Here is a 22,476-nt window from a genome sequence, read left to right as displayed (position 1 = left end):
TTCACCAGTTTATTTTGTTCATTAGATTGCTTGTTCATTTGATTTTTAGATTCAATTGATAGATATGTATTTCTTGCCATTTTGTTCATATTTTTTTTAAATATATTTTTATTGATTTTTTACAGAGAGGAAGGGAGAGGGATAGAGAGTTAGAAACATCAATCAGCTGCCTCCTGTACACTCCCCACCGGGGACGTGCCCGCAACCAAGGCACATGCCCTTGACCGGAATCGAACCCGGGACCCTTCAATCCGCAGGCCGACGCTCTATCCACTGAGCCAAACTTGCCAGGGCGGTTGTTCATATTTTTTATATCTTCTTCTTTTTCCTCTTCTTAAAGAATACCTTTCAACATTTCATGTAATATTGTTTTGGTGGTGGTGAACTCCTTTAGCTTTTTCTTGTCTGTGAAGCTCTTTATCTGACCCTCAATTCTTTTTCTTTAAAATTTCATTTTATATTTTTAAATATATTTTTATTGATTTCAGAGAGGAAAGGAGAGGGAGAGAGAAATAGAAACATCAAAGATGAGAATCACTGATTGGCTGCCCCCTGCATGCCCCCCACAGTGGATCGAGCCTGCAACCCAGGCATGTGCCCTTGATCAGGACAGGGATCTCAACTACTGAGCCATACCCGCTGGGCCAGAAAAATCTTTTTTTTTTCTTTTTATTGATTTTAGAGAGGAAGGAAGAGGGAAAGAGAAACATCAGTGATGCGAAAGAATCATTGATCGGCTGCCTTCTGCAAGCCCCACACTGGGGATCGAGCCTGCAACCCAGGCATGTGCCCTGAATGGGAATCGAACCGTGACCTCCTGGTCCATAGGTGGATGCTCAACCACTAAACCACGCCGGCTGGGGCAGAAAAACCTTTTAATGAGCATTATGAGGCACTAATCATACTCAGAGCACACAGAAGTAGGCAGAGCAATACAAGACACTTCTGTGAACAGAGTAGACACAGTACATATTGAATGGATAGCTGCATTATGTCCCCTTCTTCTGTCAGTTCCTTTACTGAACTGAAGAATTAACGAATTGCCATTTTAGAAGGTGCAGCATTTTACAGAAGGAAAAATAATGTGTTCTCAGAACCCACAAGCTACTCCAGGAGTCTTTAAGGAAGATGTTATTTACCTACGCAGAGTTCTTTGTTCCTATCCTGTGACAGGCACAACGAGTTTGACTTCATCTCAGGAACCCGCATGAGGAAGCTGGCCCGGGAAGGAGAGAACCCCCCAGACGGCTTCATGGCCCCCAAAGCGTGGAAAGTCCTGACAGATTACTACAGGTCCCTGGAGAAGAGCAGCTAAATGCCCTCGGCTCCAGCTTCTTTCTCAAGTGCTTTTTGATTCCCTTTACTATTTTTGTGATTAGATGCTTTGAATCCAATTGTTTCTCAATGACTGATTTTAGTGGTTTATAATGAGGTAATAATTGTCTAAAATTTAGAGTCAACTTCAATATATAAAAGTCAAACTGAAGACCAAATCTTAGCAGGTTAACGGCAATATTACCATCATTTTAGAATGAAATTGATTGTTTTGTCTACTGCATCTGAACAGGTATGTCCTAGACTTCTTAAAGCTCTGACCATGTGTCTAGTTTACTTGCCAAAAAGGAAAGCACGTTTTCCAGCTTAAGTTTTACCAACCTACCCTCTACCAATGTTACACACAAGAATAAATCAGATGGGCAGCCTCTTCTATACAACAAAATAATTTCTCACCCTGAATGAGGTGTGATTCACATCAAGATTCTTCCCAATATTTCTCCTCATGTCGTATACAGCCCTACTGCCCAATCTCTTAGGTGCTGAAGTATGATCTGACTGGAGAATGTGTGAAAATGTGAATTTACTCTCAGAGATCTATGCAACCTACTTCTGCCATGAAAGTTCTATTAACTAGTAAGAGAAGTCTTAATGCACTTCCGTGAATAATATAACTCCAGTGAAACCGTGTCTTGTCATTAAATAGCATAGAGTGCTTTGATGAGATTTCCACCCAGGAAATACTGTGGAAAGTTACTTTTTCTCCTCTATGAAGAGGCTATGCCTTTACACTGTAGCAGCAGCTGCTATAACTGAACACCATTCGTGTCATCAGATTACTGAGCTGCTAAAACTGGAAAAGACCACAGAAACCATCGAAGGCAACCCTGTCCCCTGACAGGTGACCAAACTAAGACAAAGCGTGAGCACATGCTTGGTAAGCTGCTGGGCATGGCAGCAAAAACAGAAAATTGGCATGATCAGGAAGTACTGGTGGTACTGAATGAGCACCCAGGCCACGTGACTCCCTCTCTGAACTCGGTCTATACTGTACAATACAGGAGCCAGGTCTGATTCCCCTCAACTGCTTAGTAAAGCTCCTTAAGTAGAGGGCACTTACAACGCAGCCTTCTTGGATGCTGAAAGGTTGAGTTTTTAAAACTCAGCTGATTTTATTGCAGTTTAAAAAAAAAAAGGAAACTTTTTCCAAAGACTTATTGCTGGTTCTGAGACATCCAGCCCCTCTGATGGCTTTACTTCCTGGGAGGCAATCTTTTTATACTTTATGTGTAATTCCTTGTGCTAAGGGATATATGAAGAAACAGTACCTTTTGTACATGGGTCTCTCTGGAAGAGACTTAAACTGGAAAGAGAAAACTGTGATTTTTTAAATATTCTGTGTTATTTTCTTAAATACTAATCTTAGCTAATGGAAGTTCTTTTGAGAATAATATACAATCGTCACAGCAAAGTGTAACTGACTGTCTTTAATAATAGAGTGCCTATATTCACCTAATTGGAGGTACTCATAATTGCCTTTTTAAAAAACAGCATATTTATTGAAAACATGAGACAGGATAGAGTGCCTTAACCCATATAGTTTGTGATTTTTAAATATATTTATAACTGTTCTTCTGCTCTAATACCACACAGTGCAAATGACTATTTGTACGTACAACTGATGCTTGTCCTCATGTTAATAAATTTCTTAAAGTAAACGTCGGGGCTTCTCTGCCTGTAACACTGAGCGTGGGTTGACCACATGACTGTTGAGGGCTCGGTGACTTCAAATAACTGGAAACAGCAGCAACTCTTTCAGACCGTAGTTACAAGGCTGGTGGCCCTTACCCACGTCATTTCAAGAACTGCTCTAGATGGGTGTGACACAAGCACTAGTGATGTTTTCAGAGGTGACCGGATTTCTTAGGGACCTCTCCCCAGGATTTCATTGCCTGAGGATCCGAAATGAATTTTTTTTTTTTAACTTGCTCCCCTTTTCTCAAAGTGCCCGCAAGTTTTACCAGTGGGGTTGGAAGCAGTTGTGCTCGTCTGCAGTAACTCCCATACCTCCACTGACCTCAGCAATTGCTACTTCTGTATGCAAAAAGGATACCTGTTTCCACGCGTACTTTCAGGGGCCTCCAGGAAGGCTTGCATTTTGGTTCTCTTCCTCCTTGAGCCCCCAGCCTCCTTTCTGTCCTGAAGGCTTAATGAAAATGACTGCTGCTGGTCCTCACTACAATAAAACTGGTGTCACTTGTCCCCCCTCCCTTTTCCTCCCCAGATCCCTACTTGTTGGCTCCTAGTGACAATTAGTAGGACAAAGTAGGGCAGGAAATGTGTAAGTTCATGAAGATGTAAGTGATGCCAAGGGAGTATGCCAGACTATACAGGGCAGTGTGGAAAAGTCCCGGAAAGGCATGTATAAACCATTCAGTCAGGTATTGGTAGACTTATAAATAGTATCAACACTTGAGTCAGGCCACAAGATTTCTTTCCAACCATATTCCTTGTAAGAAGAAACAACCCTTGGCTACTTGAGAACAGCAGAGTTCGTGTTTTCCTCATCTTCCTCCTTTCTATCACCTAACTTTTAGGTCAAGCACAGGTAGGTCATCAGGAAATGAGATGGTCACCAGATCAATCAACAGTTCTTATATCTGAAGGTTTGAAGGAACAATAGTGCAACGATAGCTAGTGAGGCACACACCACTGTGTTCCATTTCAGTTCCAAGTTTTGCATGCCAGTAATTAGTTCAGTATGCTTGGCTTGGGTTTTAAAACTGAGCTGCCATACTTCACAAATTTGTGTCCTTGGTGCCCACACCAGAATTCACATTCATTGCAATTGTATTTCAAAGCACAAAAGCTTACAACTAAAGTGTGCTCAAGCAGATTTATAACTAAATATTAGACAATCACAAAAACATTCCCAGTTCAGTGTTTCAGTAATGAGACCTTTATGAGCTATCTATAATAATAAAAGCATACTATGTTAATTAGACCTGATGGCCAAACAGCAGAACGACCACCCGGATGACCTTCTGGACGAAGCCGGGCACTGCGGCTGTGAGGGCTGAGCCCCTTGCACGAATTTCGTGCACTGGGCCTCTAGTTGAGTTATAACAGTGTAAATTTTACACCAGTGTTACTGAGGATATTTTGTTTTACTTTCATTGTTAAATGGTTTCTTGTAGCTTTGATCTCATTTGTATCTAGCTGCTATACATCTTAATACAATTTCATGAACATGCCTTAGAATTTTCACCTACACATGTAAGGAGAGCTTTAACTTGAGGGGAGGGAGGGAAAATGTAAAGGGGAATAAGAGGTACAAACTCCCAGTTATAAATAAATAAGTTATGGGGATGTAATGTATAGCACAAGGGAATACAGACTATTACAATAACTGTACAGTGACAGATGGTTACTAGATTTGTCATGCGATTAATTCGTATATAAATGTTAAATAACTGTGTTGTACACCTGAAATTCATAATATTGCATCTCAACTATAATAAAAAAAAGGCCTTTCCCAATGTTTATCATTTAGGGAAAAAGCATTTTCTCAAGTCAGAAACTCTAAGCAAAGTAATAATAAAGTTTCCTCAATTACTTTAAGGCATTAAGATGCTTCAAGGAGTCATAATTGCTGGGATTAGTGTATTTCTCTAACTTCATTTGATGATTAGAACTATGATAAATTTAATAACTACTACTGGATATTCTGAATTTAAGAGAAGATAAATAGAAAGTACCTGAGAAGGAATATATCACACCTTATTTTTTATCAATAAGTCATAAGATTAAAATTAATGATTACTGAAATTCTTACTAAAACAAAAATAATGATTAGATACTAGTATATAAGCTATAGAAGTGTGAATGCTGCACAGCAAGATAAAACCAGTCCGAGGGCAAGTTTTATAAACCAAAACCACCCAGAAAATTTTACATAACTAAAAAAGACCAAGCCATAAGTAGAGAAAAATCAATTAAGAGGGACCTCTTTATTACACATTTATAAAATAATAGTATAATTATTAAAAATGGAGACTATATTTTTTTGGTATCTTGTGTTTTGCATTCAATTTTTCAATCATCTTCACAATTTTTCAAAACTTGATTTTTGTTATCCAAAGTGTTATCCCAGAACCTATACCCCACCCACCAAAGCACAACTGAAGAACCAACTATTCAGCAGGTTCTAATGAGACTCAAAAAGTTACTCCAATAATGCACAAATAAAGATTGAAAGTTTTCAAAGAAATACAATAAAAACAAAAACATAAAGAGCATAATTTAATCTTCCTGATGATTCAGAAGGTTCCTCTGTCACAGTGTGCACACTCCTCATGCTGTGTGTTTAAGTGCCGTAACAGAATTCTAATTAGTGAAATTGTGGACAAAAAAATGTTTTGCTGACATGTTAGCACACACAGCCTCAAGTGACTATAGATACAATATGGGAATTCTGATGTGTGTATATTTGTACTAACTGGGGCACAATTTATAATATGCTAAAAAAACTTTAAATTTCAGTTACAAAATGAGTATTTTTAAGTATATTTAGTAACAGCTACTTGTTTTAAATTATCATTTTATTTTTGATGACCAAATTATATTTGACCATAAATAAAGAACACATAACTATAAAATAACATTAAAAAATCATGGGTACAACAGAACTAGGCAACATTAGATGAAGAAAGGGGAAGTCACAGACATGTGCTGTATGGCACTGAGGTTTTTCTAAGCTATTCTTTTGAATGTCTTTCAATCACCTTTACGTATATCAATTTATAAATGTCTCTACTCAGTGTGCTTGTGGAAAGGTGAAATCGGTGTTGATCACGCAACTGCCTGAAAACCATTCAATGCTGATCTCTGAACAAGTATTATACGGTTATCCTGACAACCGTAATAACTAAGCCACATCTAAGTATTCATATGTGGCTGACTCCAACTGTTCAACTTCAGAGAATGCTCAACTTTAAAAAAAGCTGAAACAAGTGACAACTGAAAATGGCTGAATCGCTGTACCTTCTAGACACAACCATCAATCTTAGTTTCGCTATATAGCACTTAGTACTTTTTGATTCAGTAGTTAGGGGTAAAAAAAAGTTTCTGTATTCAAACATATCTACAGAATGTCAATATAAAATGTGTGACTATATACATTCAATACACACACACGCTCACATATCTAGAAAGCAGCACTTAACCACATCTCCATTTCTCACTAATGACTCAATAACTCACCTGTCACTTTAAGACAAGCTTAGATGTAATAAGGCTGCAACATATGGCTAAAGAGGCCAAACACAAGCACCCACACACAGGCTTGGTTAAATTGTTCCTCCTCATGATTTTTGACAAGTGGCAATACCATTTATAGAACAACCATGTCTCAATAACTTAGAATTCAGAGTATAAAACCAGTGTCATTCAACTCCCTCACTGTGTAAGAACACCATTCCTTCCATTCTATTTCCACTAATGATAACAGGGCACACCCAACCAGGCTGCACTGACCTGCACAAATGATGTTTACTCTTAATCTAGACAAACATGTGTTAAAACATTCTGAAATGCTGCATCCTTCGACTTCTTCATCTTTTCAATCGCCCGATGCAGGTCCTGTTGTTGTACAGGCCGAATTTCATCTTCATCATGGCTAAAATGCAAATACAAAACCACCAGATATTAAAAAAACTTTAGAATATACCTTCATAAAGATTTTTACCATGATTAAAAAATAAGCTCTTTCCCAACCAAGACCCTAAAGACAATCACAATTAAAAGATTCATGCGAACTTTTTCAGGAACTATCTATGCATTACAAGTCTTAGACTGAGATTTTTAAAAAGCACTGACTGCTAAAAGGTAGAAAGCTAAAATGGCTGGCTATAAACATTATAGTTGTGGTAACTAAAATCAAATACTTCACACTAAGAATATGAGTATAGAATATTACCATATGGTGAAAATGTTCTATAAAGGTGTGCCAATTTGCCAAAGTGGAAATGTTAATTCCAATCACGGAGTCAAACATATTCCCATCAAAATTGGAATTAAAAAGTAGCTTTCCTACAGATATAATTCATGCATATGTTTAGCTTTTGACACACTAAAATAAATTCTTTGCTATTAATAAAAACCAACTAATCAAGGTCCTCCCAACTTCAATAATAAGAAAAACACAGTATATAATGTCTCCTTTGTAACTTACAGACACTTAGGAAAAACCATTTGGGAAAAAAATTTAAGATAATCCAAGTCTATTGGTCAGATTTTTCACATTGAAATATTAAAATTTTCACGGCTTTGAGGACAGCAGGGAAACTTTCATTATTAATGTAAATTTTATTTAAGCAAAATTTGTAAGTTATTTTCTTTTTCTCCTCTTAATTTTATAAGAATAAAAAGCTGTGGCATGTAGATTGGCTACAGAGGTCAAAAGTATTCCCAACTTTAGCGCTAGAGCAGCTGGAGCAATAAATAAATGGGAGTTGCTCTCTGCATGATAGGGATCAAGGGAACACTGAAGAAAGGTCCAGGACTAGTGCATACCTAGCTAGGGTTAACAGGGTAGCTTTCATGCAAACCTTTCTATACCAAGAGCAGCTTTTTCTTCCATGGCATTGCACTATAATTAAACACAATACAAGAGGTAAATCCAGGTCACTTGGACTGAAAGCCTCAGGGGCATGAAGAAAAAAGACAGAAACAGAGGGTAAGAGCTGGAGAACTCATTCAACACAAGCCCCAAAGTCCACTAGCTTGCCAGAGTCATAGAAATTCTTCGTTAAGAAGAGGTTGATATTTGGCCCTGGCCAGTTTGGCTCAGTGGATAGAGCATCGGCCTGTGGACTGAAGGGTCCCAGGTTCCATTCCAGTCAAGGACACGTACCTCAGTTGCAGGCTCAATCCCTGGCCCTGGTCAGGGCATGTGTGGGAGGCAGTCAACTGATGTCTCTCTCTCTCACATCGATGTTTCTCTCTCTCTGTCTCTTCCCCTCCCTTCCACTCTCTCTAAAAGTCAATGGAAAGATATCCTTGGGTGAGGATTGAAAAAGAAGGAGTTTGATACTTTGAACAGGGGTTTAGAATGCAGAGTTATACTGGCTCAGGGCAAGTAGCCTTTTGGAAAACTTCCCAAGGACATAGTTCATCAGAGCTGAGCTTCCAGTTCAGCAGGATCTGTGCTGGAATAAGGTTGGTACAAAACTGGTTTCTCAAGCTCATCTTTGAAAGTGGTTTCAAGTGCAATTTGCTGCAATGACAAATGGTTTATTTGTTTAGTAAATATATTATTATTAAGAAGTTGAAATCCCATTTATATGTAAAATTTCTGGAACAGAAGGTACTATTATCATATAAAATGAAATTTAGGAATTTAAGATACAAAGCAATCCAGGAACACTAGAGGACCCGGTTTTCTTAGTGAAGATGGGCAAACCTAAGTTTCTGTCAGCTTTCTGTGACCAGACCATGGATTTTCAGTATAAATTTAGCTTTTTATCGCTACCTCTTCTTTTTAGACCCTCCTCAAAACACCCCTCCCCCACAATCATCTTCAGAACTCACCTTTAAAAAAAGACAATAAATACAGTTGGGGAGACTGTTAATTCCAATTTACCTTTTATTCCATATGCAGAGTTCATATTACAAAGCAAAATAAGAGAAACTAACCTAAAAGCTCTAAAAGGATTTGGTAAATATTAGAGATCAACTCTATACACACATACCTTTCCTCTGATGTAGAATTGACATATTCCCTGACACAGAGGAGGGCAGCATCTCTGCACATCTCTTTCAGGTCACTTCCTGAAAACCCATCAGTTTCCTGGGCAACTTCTAGCAGGTCCACATGCCTGTCCACCTTAGACAAATAGGTATAAAACACACTTAAAAAACAAACATAAAATATACTGCAAAAGATATATCCAAATACTCATCTTAGAAATAAAGAATGGTAAGCCCTAACCAGTTTGGCTCAGTGGACAGAGCGTCGGCCTGTGGACTCAAGGGTCCCAGTTTCGATTCCGGTCAAGGGCATGTACTTTGGTTGTGGGTACATCCCCAGGGAGGAGTGTGCAGGAGGCGGCTGGTTGATGTTTCTCTCTCATCGATGTTTCTAACTATCTCTCTCCCTTCCTCTCTGTAAAAAATCAATAAAATATATGGGGAAAATGTTTTTTTAAAAAAAGGATGGTAAGCATATTGGAACAGCATGGAAAGAGAATCATTTAAAGAGTATTTTCAGTTTTAACTATAAAAGCTTAAAATTTGAAATCTAATTTTCATTAAGTGTCATTATGACCAATAAGTCTCAGTAGATATATCATGGTGTGATAGTGAAAAAAACATTCAAACAATGTTGGAATCCCTTCAGTAGTTCTTAGAAGGGTCCCAAGTTAATACTTTTCTATAGTCAACATATTTAGCAAACAGCCTACATTATTTAAGTCCCAAGTCCATTACAAAAAATATATTCCATTGAAATACTGTCATATCTTTTGGTATTCTATTACCTCACCATTAATTCAACACTTAGTCTTTGCTCTCCAACATAAGTTTATATAGTCAAACCAATTAAGTGACTGTATTGGCACATAATAGACTTGGGTTAATATAATCATACCAAATGTATACATAGATGAAGAGGGGGGAAAAAGCAAGAAAAGTTATAATAATTACCATCTATTAAATGATTATGTGTCATTCACTTTACATCTATTATTCTCATTTAATCCTGTCAGGTAAGTATTCTCATATTCATTTTCAGAGAATAGTGAGACCTGGAAAGGTTAAATAAATTGCCCAAGGTCACACCATTGCCAAAGCCAGATTTGAACACAATGTAGCAGAGATCCAGTTATATTTTCCCCCCACATAGCTAACCATTTGTCTTAACATTTACTTTTCCCCATTGATTTGAAATGCTACATTTACTAGTTACTAAATTCCCACTTGTTTTTGTGGAAGACCCAAGGTTAACATATTGTGCACCAGTAGTTTTATTACTAGCTTTACCCAGTGGCCAGATAAGTTTCTATTGAACGAGTATAAAAAACGTTTTACAAAGTATCATACTTTTAAAAAGATACTAGCTTGTAAGAACATGTAATAAGTAACTTCAAAATCAATGGGTATTTAATTTTAAGGCGTGCCTTTAACATTTATGTAAAACACTGTGTAATATGAAAACACGAGAATGCTCATGATCCGCTCGCAATGTATTAAGTAAGATGATCAAATTTACACAAGGCCGAGAGACTTGGAGTTGAGAGGGGTCTATTGTCAGCCCTGCAACTGTGACCTCACATGACAGTGTTCTAATTCCTAAAGGTGGGGGTTAAAGAGAAATCACACATATTCTTTGATTTTAAAAAAAGTGAACTTAGAAGGTAGGTGGGAGGCAAACAGTAATGATAAGCAAAGAAAAATAGTAAGCATATAGATAAATCTATATAGATTTTACTACATAAACTAATAATTTGGGGTAAAAAACCACGTAGAACTAATATGCTAGCCAATAAGAAAATGTAATACACAAGGGACACCTACGTTAAGGCATTTTAAAGTCTTAAAATTATAGTACTGAAAAGAGGGCACACTTATTAACTTGTACTTTAAGTATACATGTAAAAAAAATGTAAGGGTGCCACTAAAAGAGAATGTGTCACTTCTAAAGCAGCAGAGGAAAGGGGAAAAGAGGAATAAAGAATATAAAGGCAACACTAAAGAGCACAGGGTGGGGAGTGGTACATGGAGGGAAAGCAAAGAAAAAGCATGATACATGGAAAGAAAGAATGAATCTAAATTTATGAGTAATCATAATACAAACAGACTAAACCAGACTAGCAAAAGACAAGATTAGACTGCACAAAAAAAGAAAAAAAAAGTGTAGCCTAGTGTGGCTCAGTGGTTGAGCACTGACCCATGAACCAGGAGGTCACGGTTCAATTCCAGGTCAGGGCAAGTGCCCAGAATGCAGGTTAGATTCCCACTAGGGGGGCATGTAAGAGATGGCCCATCAATAATTCTCTCTCATCACTGATGTTTCTATCCCTATCTCCCTCTCCCTCTCTCTAAAAATATATATACATATATATATATATATATATACATACATACATATACATATATATGTATATATATTTTTAAGATACATTACAATTAAATAAAAAACAAAACCCCCATATTTCTGTACATAGATAAACATATCTTGTATACTTGGAAAACAGTGAGTTATATGATCAGCCAAGAGTTTTATATAGTAATTTATGTCAAGTTCAAAGCTACACTATTCTCAGCTTTCTTTTTCATTTCTCTCTAAAATGATGTAAGGACATAAAGGTATTTATAGGATAGGGAAAAATTGTAATTTTTTACTTACATTTTCATTTTTCAAAATGAGTTTCAGGATTGCTTCTCTTTGTTTTAGAGCCTAAAACAGGATAATTTCCAGTTAGCTTTAAAAAAAAGGGGGTGGGGGGGAGATCAACTAGTTTTCCTAATATGTCTTTCTTCCCTGTAAATTACCTGACAATCCCTATAGGAAATGACAGAAACTCTGAGAGAGGTCATGGAAACTACTGACTAAAACAAGGTCTTGGTTGTCCTACTCAACTATATCTTCTAATTCTGAATCCCCAATGCCTAGCACAATGTCTGGCAGAAAACACGCCCTTAAACATTTCTTGAGTAGACGACCTATGACTACCAATGACTTTCCTCTATTACTCTGTAAATCTCCTTTTCTTCATTTAGAAAACTTCTGAAAACACCACTGCCATAAAATTTTTACCAGTAATTGGAGAGATGGCAAACAAAACCCCTTCAGTTCCTCCATTTCAACATATAACTTCCATGTTCACTAATTTACATGAATGAATTTTATTTAGTGCTGATAGCACATTTGTTCATATGCCTGCATGCTCCCCCCAATGATGCATCTTACTATTACACCAGAGAACAGAAGCTGGTATAAAATGCCTTACATATAGAAAGTATAAATGCTTTTAAGAATCATTATGGCTGAACTCATCCCTATTTCCATAACCACTGAAAAAAATCAGACCTGATGACAAATATAAAATCAAATGACCCGAAAAACACAACAAACCCTGCTATTTCTGTAATTCAAGGATGTTACGTATGAGGGTTAATTTGGTGTGTCAGGTGATCTCCAAAAACTACTTTTTTATTTTAAAATAAACATTTAACTTGGAGAGGAGTTTTAAGGTAAGGTTAATCATACACTTTGATGTCATAGTTATGCAATTAAAAAAAATTTACCCTATTCTCTCTAAACAGAATGAAAAGAGGGTTATAAAATCCCAGTTTCTACATTAACAGTCTTTGAATTTATAACAAATTTGTAAATCTATTACAATTCATTTTGGTAACTCACAAAATTAATATATTAAACGTATAACTTTATCCCTGGTCAGTATGGCTCAGTTGGTTGGAGCATTATCCTGTGCATCTGAAGGTCTCAGATTCGATCCCCAGGCAGGGTGCCTACAGAAGGCAACTGAACGATGTTTCTTTCTCTCTCTCTAGCTCGCTCTCTCTCTCTCTCCCCCGCCCTCCCCCCCCCCCCCCCCCATTCTAAGCTCAATAAAAAATACAAAAATCTTGGGGGGAAAAACGAATATAACTTTAGTAGAGTCTACTTCCCATGCTATGTATCCTATGTTCTATTCTACTGTATTCTACTTTGTTTTCTATTGGACTACAAGCAGATATTCTATCAACATAATCTTTGTCTTCAAACCACTGAGGTAGACTAATTTTCCATAAAATTGTTTGGATGTCCAGCTAACAAAATAAAACAGAAATTCTTCTGTGTGGCATACAAAGTTCATCAAACCTGGCAGCAGTCTCATGATCTATTTTCCTTGATGCTCTAACAGAAGTACCCCAGAAGTCACAACTTCCACACAGAAATTTCTTGCCTTTGTTCATTTGGGCAGGAAAGCCTTCTCTTACCTCACAATTTCTTACCGCCCTTCAATGCCCAGCTGGATTCTGGACATTTTAATTCTTATTAATTTTTTTTAGAGAGAGAGGGAGAAAGAAACATTGCTTTGTTGTTCCACTTATTAAGGTACTCATTGGTTACTTCTTGTATGTGCCCTGACGGAGGATCCAAATCACAACCACGGCATATCGGGACGATGCTCTAACCCAGTGGTCGCCAACCTTTCGGACCTCACGGACCACCAGTTGGCGACCGCTGCCTAACCAAATGAGCTACTGGCCAGAGCTAAGTCTGTACATTTCATCAACTCCCCAGAGAGAATTATTAGTATTCTTCATCATCTCAGGTTCTCACAGTTCTTAAACATACCTGTGTACAGTACACTTTGCATTATTTATTTACATGTCTGACTACACTGCAACACAGAGTTCTTTGAGGACAGGGGCTATGTTCCATTCACCAGAGCCTTTCGGGGGTTTGACACACATTAATGCTCAATGAATACTGGTCATACAAAATAAATTGTAGTCTCCTATATCAGGTTAAAAAAATTCTCTTCACTGATTTATCAGGTAAATTTCCTAAGAGAGTTGATAAATATATGCATACTCTCAGAGGAACCAGAGGTTGTAGCTACAGCAAATCAGAGTAAATTTTTAGAGGCTACAACCATCAATCTTTAGGAAACAGGTTTACTGCCACAAACTGATCTGGTAAGTTCAGCATGTTAAGTGGGACAAAGAACTTTTAGCCAGAGATTGTAAGTGAATTATTATTTACTTCAAAATTTGAAAGGAACAACCTAAAAGTTCCTCTGCATAGCTGTACATGTAACATGCTGATTGTATAGTACAGATCTTCTGTTACTAACAGGTTTTTTTTTCTTTGATCTAAAGTCAGAGAAAATTCAGGGTCTGAGTATTCTGTGCAAAAATCAGAGTATCAATAAATTATTATTATCTACTGGAGGATACTTCTTAACAAAAGAATGCTGGAAAGCATATAGTGCTGTTTCAACACATTCCCATTAAGTTAAAGTCTAATATCTTAACTACTGGTTAACCATTAATCCTGTCAAAGGAAAGCATTTATTACAGCTGCTAATAATTAATCAAATAAATCCTGGCTGTTATCCTGGCAGGACTTCTGAACAGAACAGTTCTTTAACCCTAACCCCTATCCTAAAACTACAATTTAGATTCTTGTATGTATCTTCCATAAATAACTTGCAATAGTCTAAAGAAAACCACGAAAGTATCTAGGCAAACTTAAGGTAATTACATACATTGAGGAGAAGCAAATCATATGGATCTTAGGAAAGAAAGAAGAAAAAAGTAAGAGTAGAAAGAACAAAGAAACAATTATGTGGATTTTTGCCCTATTCCTCCCTTGCCTGTCATAAATAAGTGCTATTTTAAAAAAATCAATCCTTTCTTGAAATCACAGGTAAAGACCTTTAGAAAGTGAGTATTTAACTGTTCATAACATCAATCAAAACCACCTACTGGCTGGTTGATATGAAATCTTGTAGGCATTCTTCTCATTATAGCTGAGTCAAGATCCTGAGGACGATTAGTCGCTCCCATCACTATGACCTAAATATATAAAGAAAGCAAAGGTATTAAATCCACCAATAATATTGCTTTTAAGTTGTTATTAAAGGGGCTTAGAAAATATAGAAAATTAAGTGGCATTTAAACTAAGTCTTCTATAAGAAAGCTGACATTAATCCAGTATGTATTACTCAAATATTTATACATACAAATTGAAGTTAATCCTAATAATGATAGCAATCCTGGTAAGATTTTTTTTTAAAAAAATTACTGTTTAAAAAAAAAAAAAAAAAAAGCCCTAATCGGTTTGGCTCAGTGGACAGAGCGTCGGCCTGCGTACTGAAGGGTTCCAGGTTCGATTCTGGTCAAGGGCATGTACCTTGGTTGCGGGCACATCCCCAGTAAGGGGCATGCAGGAGGCAGCTGATCGATGTTTCTCTCTCATTGATGTTTCTAACTCTCTAATCCCCCTCTCCCTCTCTGTAAAAAATCAATAAAATATATTTTTAAAAAATTACTGTATTTTACAAAATATGGTTACTCAATTGCTACATGTTGAATAACTAAAAGCCATTTATGTTATAGCTTGGGAGTATATGTGGGATATTAATAATATTAAGGAAAGAATCATTTCCCCTAAGTCTAAGGATACTGGTAAAAGTAATAGATATGTACATTTTCCTCTACATTTCACATCATTATCTCATGGCATGTGTCAGCACTACAGGTGACATCTTTTCAATGCTAGTAATACCTCAAGCAACTAAACCTTAAACAAGGGCAACAGAATAAAAGTAAACATCAAAATTCTGGGTAGAATTTATTTAAAATGCCGGTGACCCTGCCAACCTCTGGGTCAATATCATTAATTTATAAAGGATGTAGAGGTGAAAAATCAACATGAATAAAGACAAAGATATACAAAAGTTAATTTCTGAAGGGCTTCAATATTACCATTACTGTTGATATTTCTGTATAACCTAATAACAGCACACATTAGCTATCCAAAATGAAATTTATTGGTATTTTAATGGAAAGTTTTATTTAATATTATTTTATTTCAGCCTAAGAAGTTTTAGATTTCTGAAATAATTACGAGTCTAACTCCAGAACATGTTGAAAATCCATTAAATCTTATATTCTACATTCAATGATATTTAAGAGCCAAATTACTTTGAATTAGCTGTGAGAGGTTGCCACCTAGAGGGAAAAAAGGACAAATACAAATTTGAGAAATGCTGGTTATTAATGCTCTTATTTTGTGGTTTGTTTGTTTTCCTGACTATCTACAATTCTATAAATTAATAAGAAAGGAAAATTTCTTACTACATTTAAAACCAAAAAAAAGTCTTAGAGTGATCAAATGAACTAATTGCATAAGATAAAGGATGAATATAAGAAAGTACATTTTAAGATAGAGTATTAAGTGTTAAAAGAGAGATATGAAACAAAAAAACCCATGTAAGATGGAATGCTAAAAATTAGGATCAAGAAATCCAAATAAATCTAACATAACATGGACTAAAGAATACCGATAAGATAATAATAAATATTCATGATGAAAAAGCAAGAGTGAATGAAACCACTTGCAGTTTCACTTCAAGCAGCAAATTTTTTTAATATATTTTTTTATTGATTTTTTACAGAGGGGAAGTGAGAGGGATAGAGAGTTAGAAACATTGATGAGAGAGAAACATGGATCAGCCGCCTCCTGCACACCCCCTATTGGGGATTAAGCCCGCAACCAAGGTATATGCCCTTGACCGGAATAGAACCTGGGATCATTCAGTCCACAGGCCGATGCTCTATCCACTGAGCCAAACCAGTTCGGCTCAAGCAGCAAATTTTAAGGAGCAATTTTAGGGGGGCAAACACTGGTAGGGAACCTTTACACTTATCTTTATTTACTGTAAATGAACTAAAATAAAAAATGGAAATAGTAATTTTTTAGCATTTAAGCAACAAAATTAATGCACCTTTAGGTATTTAGTTAAGACTTTTAAAAATCTTTAAGACAAAATATCAAGATACATTTTTTATCATTTCACATTTAAAATAATCAGATCTAGCCGAAACCGGTTTGGCTCAGTGGACAGAGCGTCGGCCTGCGGACTGAAAGGTCCCAGGTTCGATTCCGGTCAAGGGCATGTACCTGGGTTGCGGGCACATCCGCAGTAGGAGATGTGCAGGAGGCGGCTGATAGATGTTTCTCTCCCATCGATGTTTCTAACTCTCTATCCCTCTCCCTTCCTCTCTGTAAAAAATCAATAAAATATATTTTTAAAAAAAAATCAGATCTAAATTTATTCCTCAAAACTTTAGGTCAATGACTATCCTAAAAACACTATGGTCTTTTATGTCCCATGTATCTCAAGATGAAGAACATCATCAGTTAACTTGGATTTCTGGTAGTGGTGAGAGATTTAATTGTGTCATTCTACTATTTTTGTTTCATTTGCGGCCATATCAGACATAAAGGAAAGCTAGCTGGGGTACTGGATTCCATCCATAGTCAGAGAACAGACAATTTTAGAGAAAAGCTAACTGGTTCAGATCAAAGAAGAGTATGTCTAAAATTGTTATTTCAATTAATGTCAATTTTAACACCCTCAACACTAAAAAGGTTAAATAAAATGTTGCTGGAGTTAAATAAAAAAGTAACATCTTCATTTGTTCCCTCAAATAAAAATCTGTCATAAGGAAAACAGTAAGCACTATTAGCATGATAAGAAATCCTGGTTCTGAAAACCGTTTCAGTTGTGTATATCAGAACCATACTGTGGAGCTCTGAATGAAGTGGCTCTGGAGTATAAAATTCATCCAATTATTGCTCTTTCCTTGGCTTTTGAAACTATAATATGATAGGATAGAATATCATATTAAGCTATTTCCTCTTACCTGGCCTAAACTACTCAATTATCTAAGTATTTTAAATTCTGTTGCTTAGGAGAATACTAGTTTTGGAAACCTGTAAACTACTCCCATTGAAGAGCTTTATCAGAACCAATTATTAATAAAAATCATTTCTATTAATGTCACCTAAATTCACCTGTGTGCTTTCTTCTCTTTCTTTTGATTTATGGTAACATGGTGGATAAAGGAGGTTCTTTACCCCTCTGGCTACAAAACATACACAAATAATAAAGTATCTACCAAACTCAGATAAATTAATCGACAAACTGCAAAAAAACTAAAGAAATTAAGCTGAGGCCAGTATGAAGACAGTGCACTAGGGAGGTAAGCAAGGGTAAAAACAGACCCAGAGCCACTAGTCACTTCCTCTTTCTTGGCATAATGATCCTAAAAATTCCAAGGAGAGGTTTCACCCTGGATTTTTCTCTTCAACACTACAAGTTTAAGGCACATTTCTTTCAAATACCTGGCAACTGTGATCAGTATCCAATCCATCCCAGAGACTCATAAACTGAGCTTTCATCATGGCTGTAGCTTCATGGTCAGAACTTGAACGGTTTCGTAGAAAGGAGTCTAGAAGGAAAAGGTCCTTAATGTTAGAAATTAACAAATTATTTACTCTTTATAATCTTAAATCATTTAACCAAAAGCCAATAACTTCCTGAAAGATTACAAGAAAAAGGGTTACTATGCCTTTTCACACATTATTCTGATATATCAATTTTGGCAAATTATTGGGCAAACTGAAAAACACACACACAATCAATTCACAAATTTCATTTCTTTCCTAAAAATACATTTATGCTAACATATATAAAAGAAGCAAAGGATCTGGTACTGAGAGGCCAGAAAAAGATCAAGTATTGTCTTGGAGGAAAATCTGTGTAGTTTGGCCCTAACTTTCCAGATTATCTGTATCCTTTGTGCTCTTAATTATGGGGTCACAACCTTTTCCTCACTTTCCCTGGTAATAAGTAAAATGACATTAGAAAATGTCAAAACACTATTAGGTGGGAAAATGTAGGACAGAAAATGGTTTAAAACATACAAGCTAGCATACATGTAAAAAAGCAAACAAAATGCAAATAACTTTGGTTATTGCTCAGTGAAATACTTAAGAACAACTTTAATTTCCTGTTTTGAATTATTTTGTTTTATAAATTATCTATAATGAACATGAAATGCTTTTAAGAAGCGGGGAAGCATTTTCCTCTTAGAATGAAAAAACTAAAAGGTCATACATCCTAAGAATAAAACAAGACAGTAAAAATAAATCCTGGATTTTCTTATACAGTTCCAATTTTGTACACTCTATCCATTGTTGGACTATGTATCAAACTAGCTCACCAAAAAAATAAAAAATAAAAAGACAAAGATAAAGAAAATCTAATCATTTAAAATTATTTATTTTTAAAGAGAAATTAAAATTAAGTTCAGCTGCCTACTTAACCACCATTGTGTAGTGCTTACAAGAGACACACTTAAATATAAGGGCTCAGAATAGTGAAAAGGATGGCAAAAGACATGTAAACACTATTTGAAAGGTTGGATAAAGTATTTTTATAAAAACTTAATACATATCTGATAAATGTTGCTAGAACTTTTTTTATATACTAAAAAAAAAAAAATCTAGACACAAACCTTATACCTTTCACAAAAAATTAACTCAAAATGCATCACAGATCTAAATGTAAAACACAAAACTGTAAAGCCGGAATACAGGAGAAAATCCATACAGGGTATGATGATGAGTTTTTACAAACAACACCAAAAACAATCCATCAAAGAAAAAATAGTGGAGTTGGAGTCCATTAAAATTAAAAATCCTTCCTTGTGGAAGACATTGTTAGAGAAAAGCCAAAGCACAGACTAGGGAAAAGTATTTACGAAACATATATTTGACAAAGGATTTGTATCCAAAATATACAATGAACTCTTAAAATTCAACAATAGAAAAACCCAAAAAGATCTAAACAGATACCCACCTCACCTCTCCAGAGAAGATATACAGATGCAAATAAGCGTATGAAAAGATGCTCAATAACATGTCATTAGTGAATTGCAAATTAATATAACAATAAGACACCGCTACAAACTTATTAGAATAGCTAAAATCAAAAAAACTTATAATAAAATCCAATAAACTGCTGAAGAAGATGCAGAACAACAGATTCCTTTTATTTATTGCTGATGAAACTGCAAAATGGTATAGCCACTTTGGAAGATAGTTTGCTAGTTTCTAAATATAGTTTTACCATAAGATCCAGCAATCATAATGAACATCAACAAGAATTACCAAAAAGCCCTAGCTGGTTAGAGCGTAACCTGTGGCCTGAAGGGTCCCAGGTTCAATTCCGGGCAAGGGCACATGCCCGGGTTGCAGGCTTGATCTCCAATGTTGGGTGTGCAGGAGGCAGCCGGTCAATGATTCTCTCTTATCACTGATGTTTCTATCTCTCTCTCCCTCTCCCATCCTCTTTGAAATCAATAAAAATATATTAAAAAAATTTCAAAACAAAAAAATCACCCCAAAAAACCAACAATTTACAAGCAAGGAAATCCAAATGACTAATCAACATGTTAAAAGATGCCCGAATTTAATAGTAAGCTGGAAAACCCAAATTAAAACAATAATGAGATAATTTATGCTATTTAAACTGGCAAAAAGTAATGATAATATCTGACAAAAAAAAGTTTAGGGAGTTTCTAGGGATACAAACTACACAATGAAAGTGAAAACAGCCGAAACTGGTTTGGCTCAGTGGATAGAGAGTCAGCCTGCAGACTGAAAGGTCCCAGGTTCAATTCCGGTCAAAGGCATGTACCTTGGTTGCAGGCACATCCCCAGTAGGAAATGTGCAGGAGGCAGCTGATCGATGTTTCTCTCTCATCGATGTTTCTAACTCTCTATCTCTCTCCCTTCCTCTCTGTAAAAAATCAATAAAATATATTAAAAAAAGAAAGAAAGTGAAAACAGATATAACCACTCTGACGAACTGGTAGTCCTCATTCGGTTGAAGATGAACACAACACAGTCTAATGGTTCAACTACTAGTCGATATCTACCCTGGACAAACATATGTGCTTAAGGAAACATGGAAATGGAAGTCTACTGCATTCGGTTTGTAAGAGGGAAAACAGAAAAAGCTATCCAATTGGATAATGAACAGACTCATTCAGCAACACAGAAATTATGCAGAGCATATTAGGATGGTGGTTATCACTTTTGTTTTTAATAATTTGGCCTAAAAACTCAACTTGGCCCAGCCGAGCATGGTTGAGCCCTGGTTGAGCATCACTTTGAACCAGGAGATCATGTTTCAATTCCAGTCAGGGTGCATGCTTGGGTTGCGGGCTTGATACCCAGTGGGGGGCGTGTAGAAGGCAGCCAATCACTGATTCTCTCTCATCATTGATGTTTCTATCTCTCTCTCCTTCTCCCTTCCTCTCTGAAATCAATAAAAATATATTAAAAAAACAAACAAAAAACAAAAACAAAACTCAATTTGGTCATCTAAATACCAACCTTAAATATGGCATTTTAAAATGCTCCAACAGAAAACATAGCATACCTATTTCATCTATAAAGATGATGGAAGGCTGTAGCTTTATGGCAAGAGAAAAAACAGCAGCAGCTAATTTCTGAGATTCTCCATACCACTTATCTGTCAGTGTTGAAGGCTGAAGGTTAATAAATCGACAGCCTGCTTCTTTGGCTGTAGCCTTGGCAATCAATGTTTTACCACAGCCTGGAGGCCCATAGAGAAGAACACCTGGAAATAAAGATGTTTTTATTATTTCCTTTAAGAGAACAAGATACTTGCTTTAGTTTGTGATAATCAACATATTAATTCTAGCCACAGTATAATTTTTCCCAATATTCACTTGTTTTTATTCACATTTTTTAATAGTAGAAAAGGAAGAAGTCATATTCTATATTCAGTGTCAGTGATGACAAGTATTTGGGATTATGGAATCTTGTGACTCCTCCCTTCAATAAAAATGTCCAGCCAGGTAACGTTCACTTTTTGACCTGGGTGATAATTACATAAGTGTTAGTGTTATAATTACCCATTCAACTATTTTATTCCCATTTCCTTATATATGTTAAATTTCACTAAGATTCATGTTTTCTCACCTGACATGTTATCAGTGACTCTAGCAATATTATTTAAAAGTGGCACTTTTTTTTTTTGCCTACCAGTATGGCTCAGTAGTTGAGCATTGACCTATGAACCAGGAGGTTAAGGTTCGATTCCAGGTCAGGGCACATGCCCGGATTGCAGGCCCAATCCCCAGTAGGCATTACATTGAAGGATGCAGTTATAAGCCCCCTACTGGGGAATGGAGCCCGCAATGCAGGCATGTGAACTGACTAGGAATTGAACCATGACCTCCTGGTTCATAGGTTAACGCTCAACCACTGAGCCACGACACAGCTGGGCATCTTTCAATTCTTGAGTTCTAAGACTTTCAAAGTAATTACTAACTAAGGACAAGGAAACCTTTCCCTTAAAAATAATGTGTACTTAATAACTAAGGGGAAATAATTAAAAGGGAAAAAGTCACTAGAATTGTGAAACAACAAAAAGAAGTCTTATTGTACACGTGAAACCTATATAATCTTACTAACCAATGTTGCCCCAATAAATTTAATTTTAAAAAAAGTCTTATCTCGAAAACAAAACAAAAAAACCACATTGTGACTTTGGATTTTTTTTAACCTTGATTTTCCCAATT

At 36.2% G+C, this 22,476-nt stretch overlaps 2 protein-coding genes across 4 annotated transcripts in view; one reads left to right on the top strand and one right to left on the bottom strand.

Annotated features, from left to right (window-relative positions):
• PAPSS2 (3'-phosphoadenosine 5'-phosphosulfate synthase 2) overlaps window positions 1-2,791 on the top strand; it is a 73,589-nt gene extending 70,798 nt beyond the window's left edge. The window contains exon 12 of the mRNA XM_036336714.1: window positions 1,174-2,791. Coding sequence (XP_036192607.1) covers window positions 1,174-1,315 — 142 coding nt within the window. The 3' untranslated portion in view covers window positions 1,316-2,791. The remainder of the gene's footprint in view (window positions 1-1,173) is intronic.
• A 2,470-nt stretch (window positions 2,792-5,261) lies between these two features.
• Window positions 5,262-22,476, bottom strand: part of ATAD1 (ATPase family AAA domain containing 1) — a 30,769-nt gene continuing 13,554 nt past the window's right edge. For 2 of the 3 annotated variants that reach the window (XM_036336718.1, XM_036336717.1), the window contains 6 exons: window positions 21,309-21,509; window positions 18,203-18,309; window positions 14,776-14,865; window positions 11,681-11,731; window positions 9,027-9,160; window positions 5,262-6,952 (listed from right to left, as the gene is read on the bottom strand). In XM_036336718.1, coding sequence (XP_036192611.1) covers window positions 6,832-6,952; window positions 9,027-9,160; window positions 11,681-11,731; window positions 14,776-14,865; window positions 18,203-18,309; window positions 21,309-21,509 — 704 coding nt within the window. In that variant the 3' untranslated portion in view covers window positions 5,262-6,831. The remainder of the gene's footprint in view (window positions 6,953-9,026; window positions 9,161-11,680; window positions 11,732-14,775; window positions 14,866-18,202; window positions 18,310-21,308; window positions 21,510-22,476) is intronic. The other variant, XM_036336719.1, reaches the window with a different exon arrangement.

This window comes from Myotis myotis, unplaced genomic scaffold, assembly GCF_014108235.1.
Source record: "Myotis myotis isolate mMyoMyo1 unplaced genomic scaffold, mMyoMyo1.p scaffold_m19_p_15, whole genome shotgun sequence".
NCBI lineage: Eukaryota > Metazoa > Chordata > Mammalia > Chiroptera > Vespertilionidae > Myotis > Myotis myotis.
The sequence above is the reverse complement of the archived record's forward strand: the minus strand, read 5'-3'. Positions and strand labels throughout refer to the sequence as shown.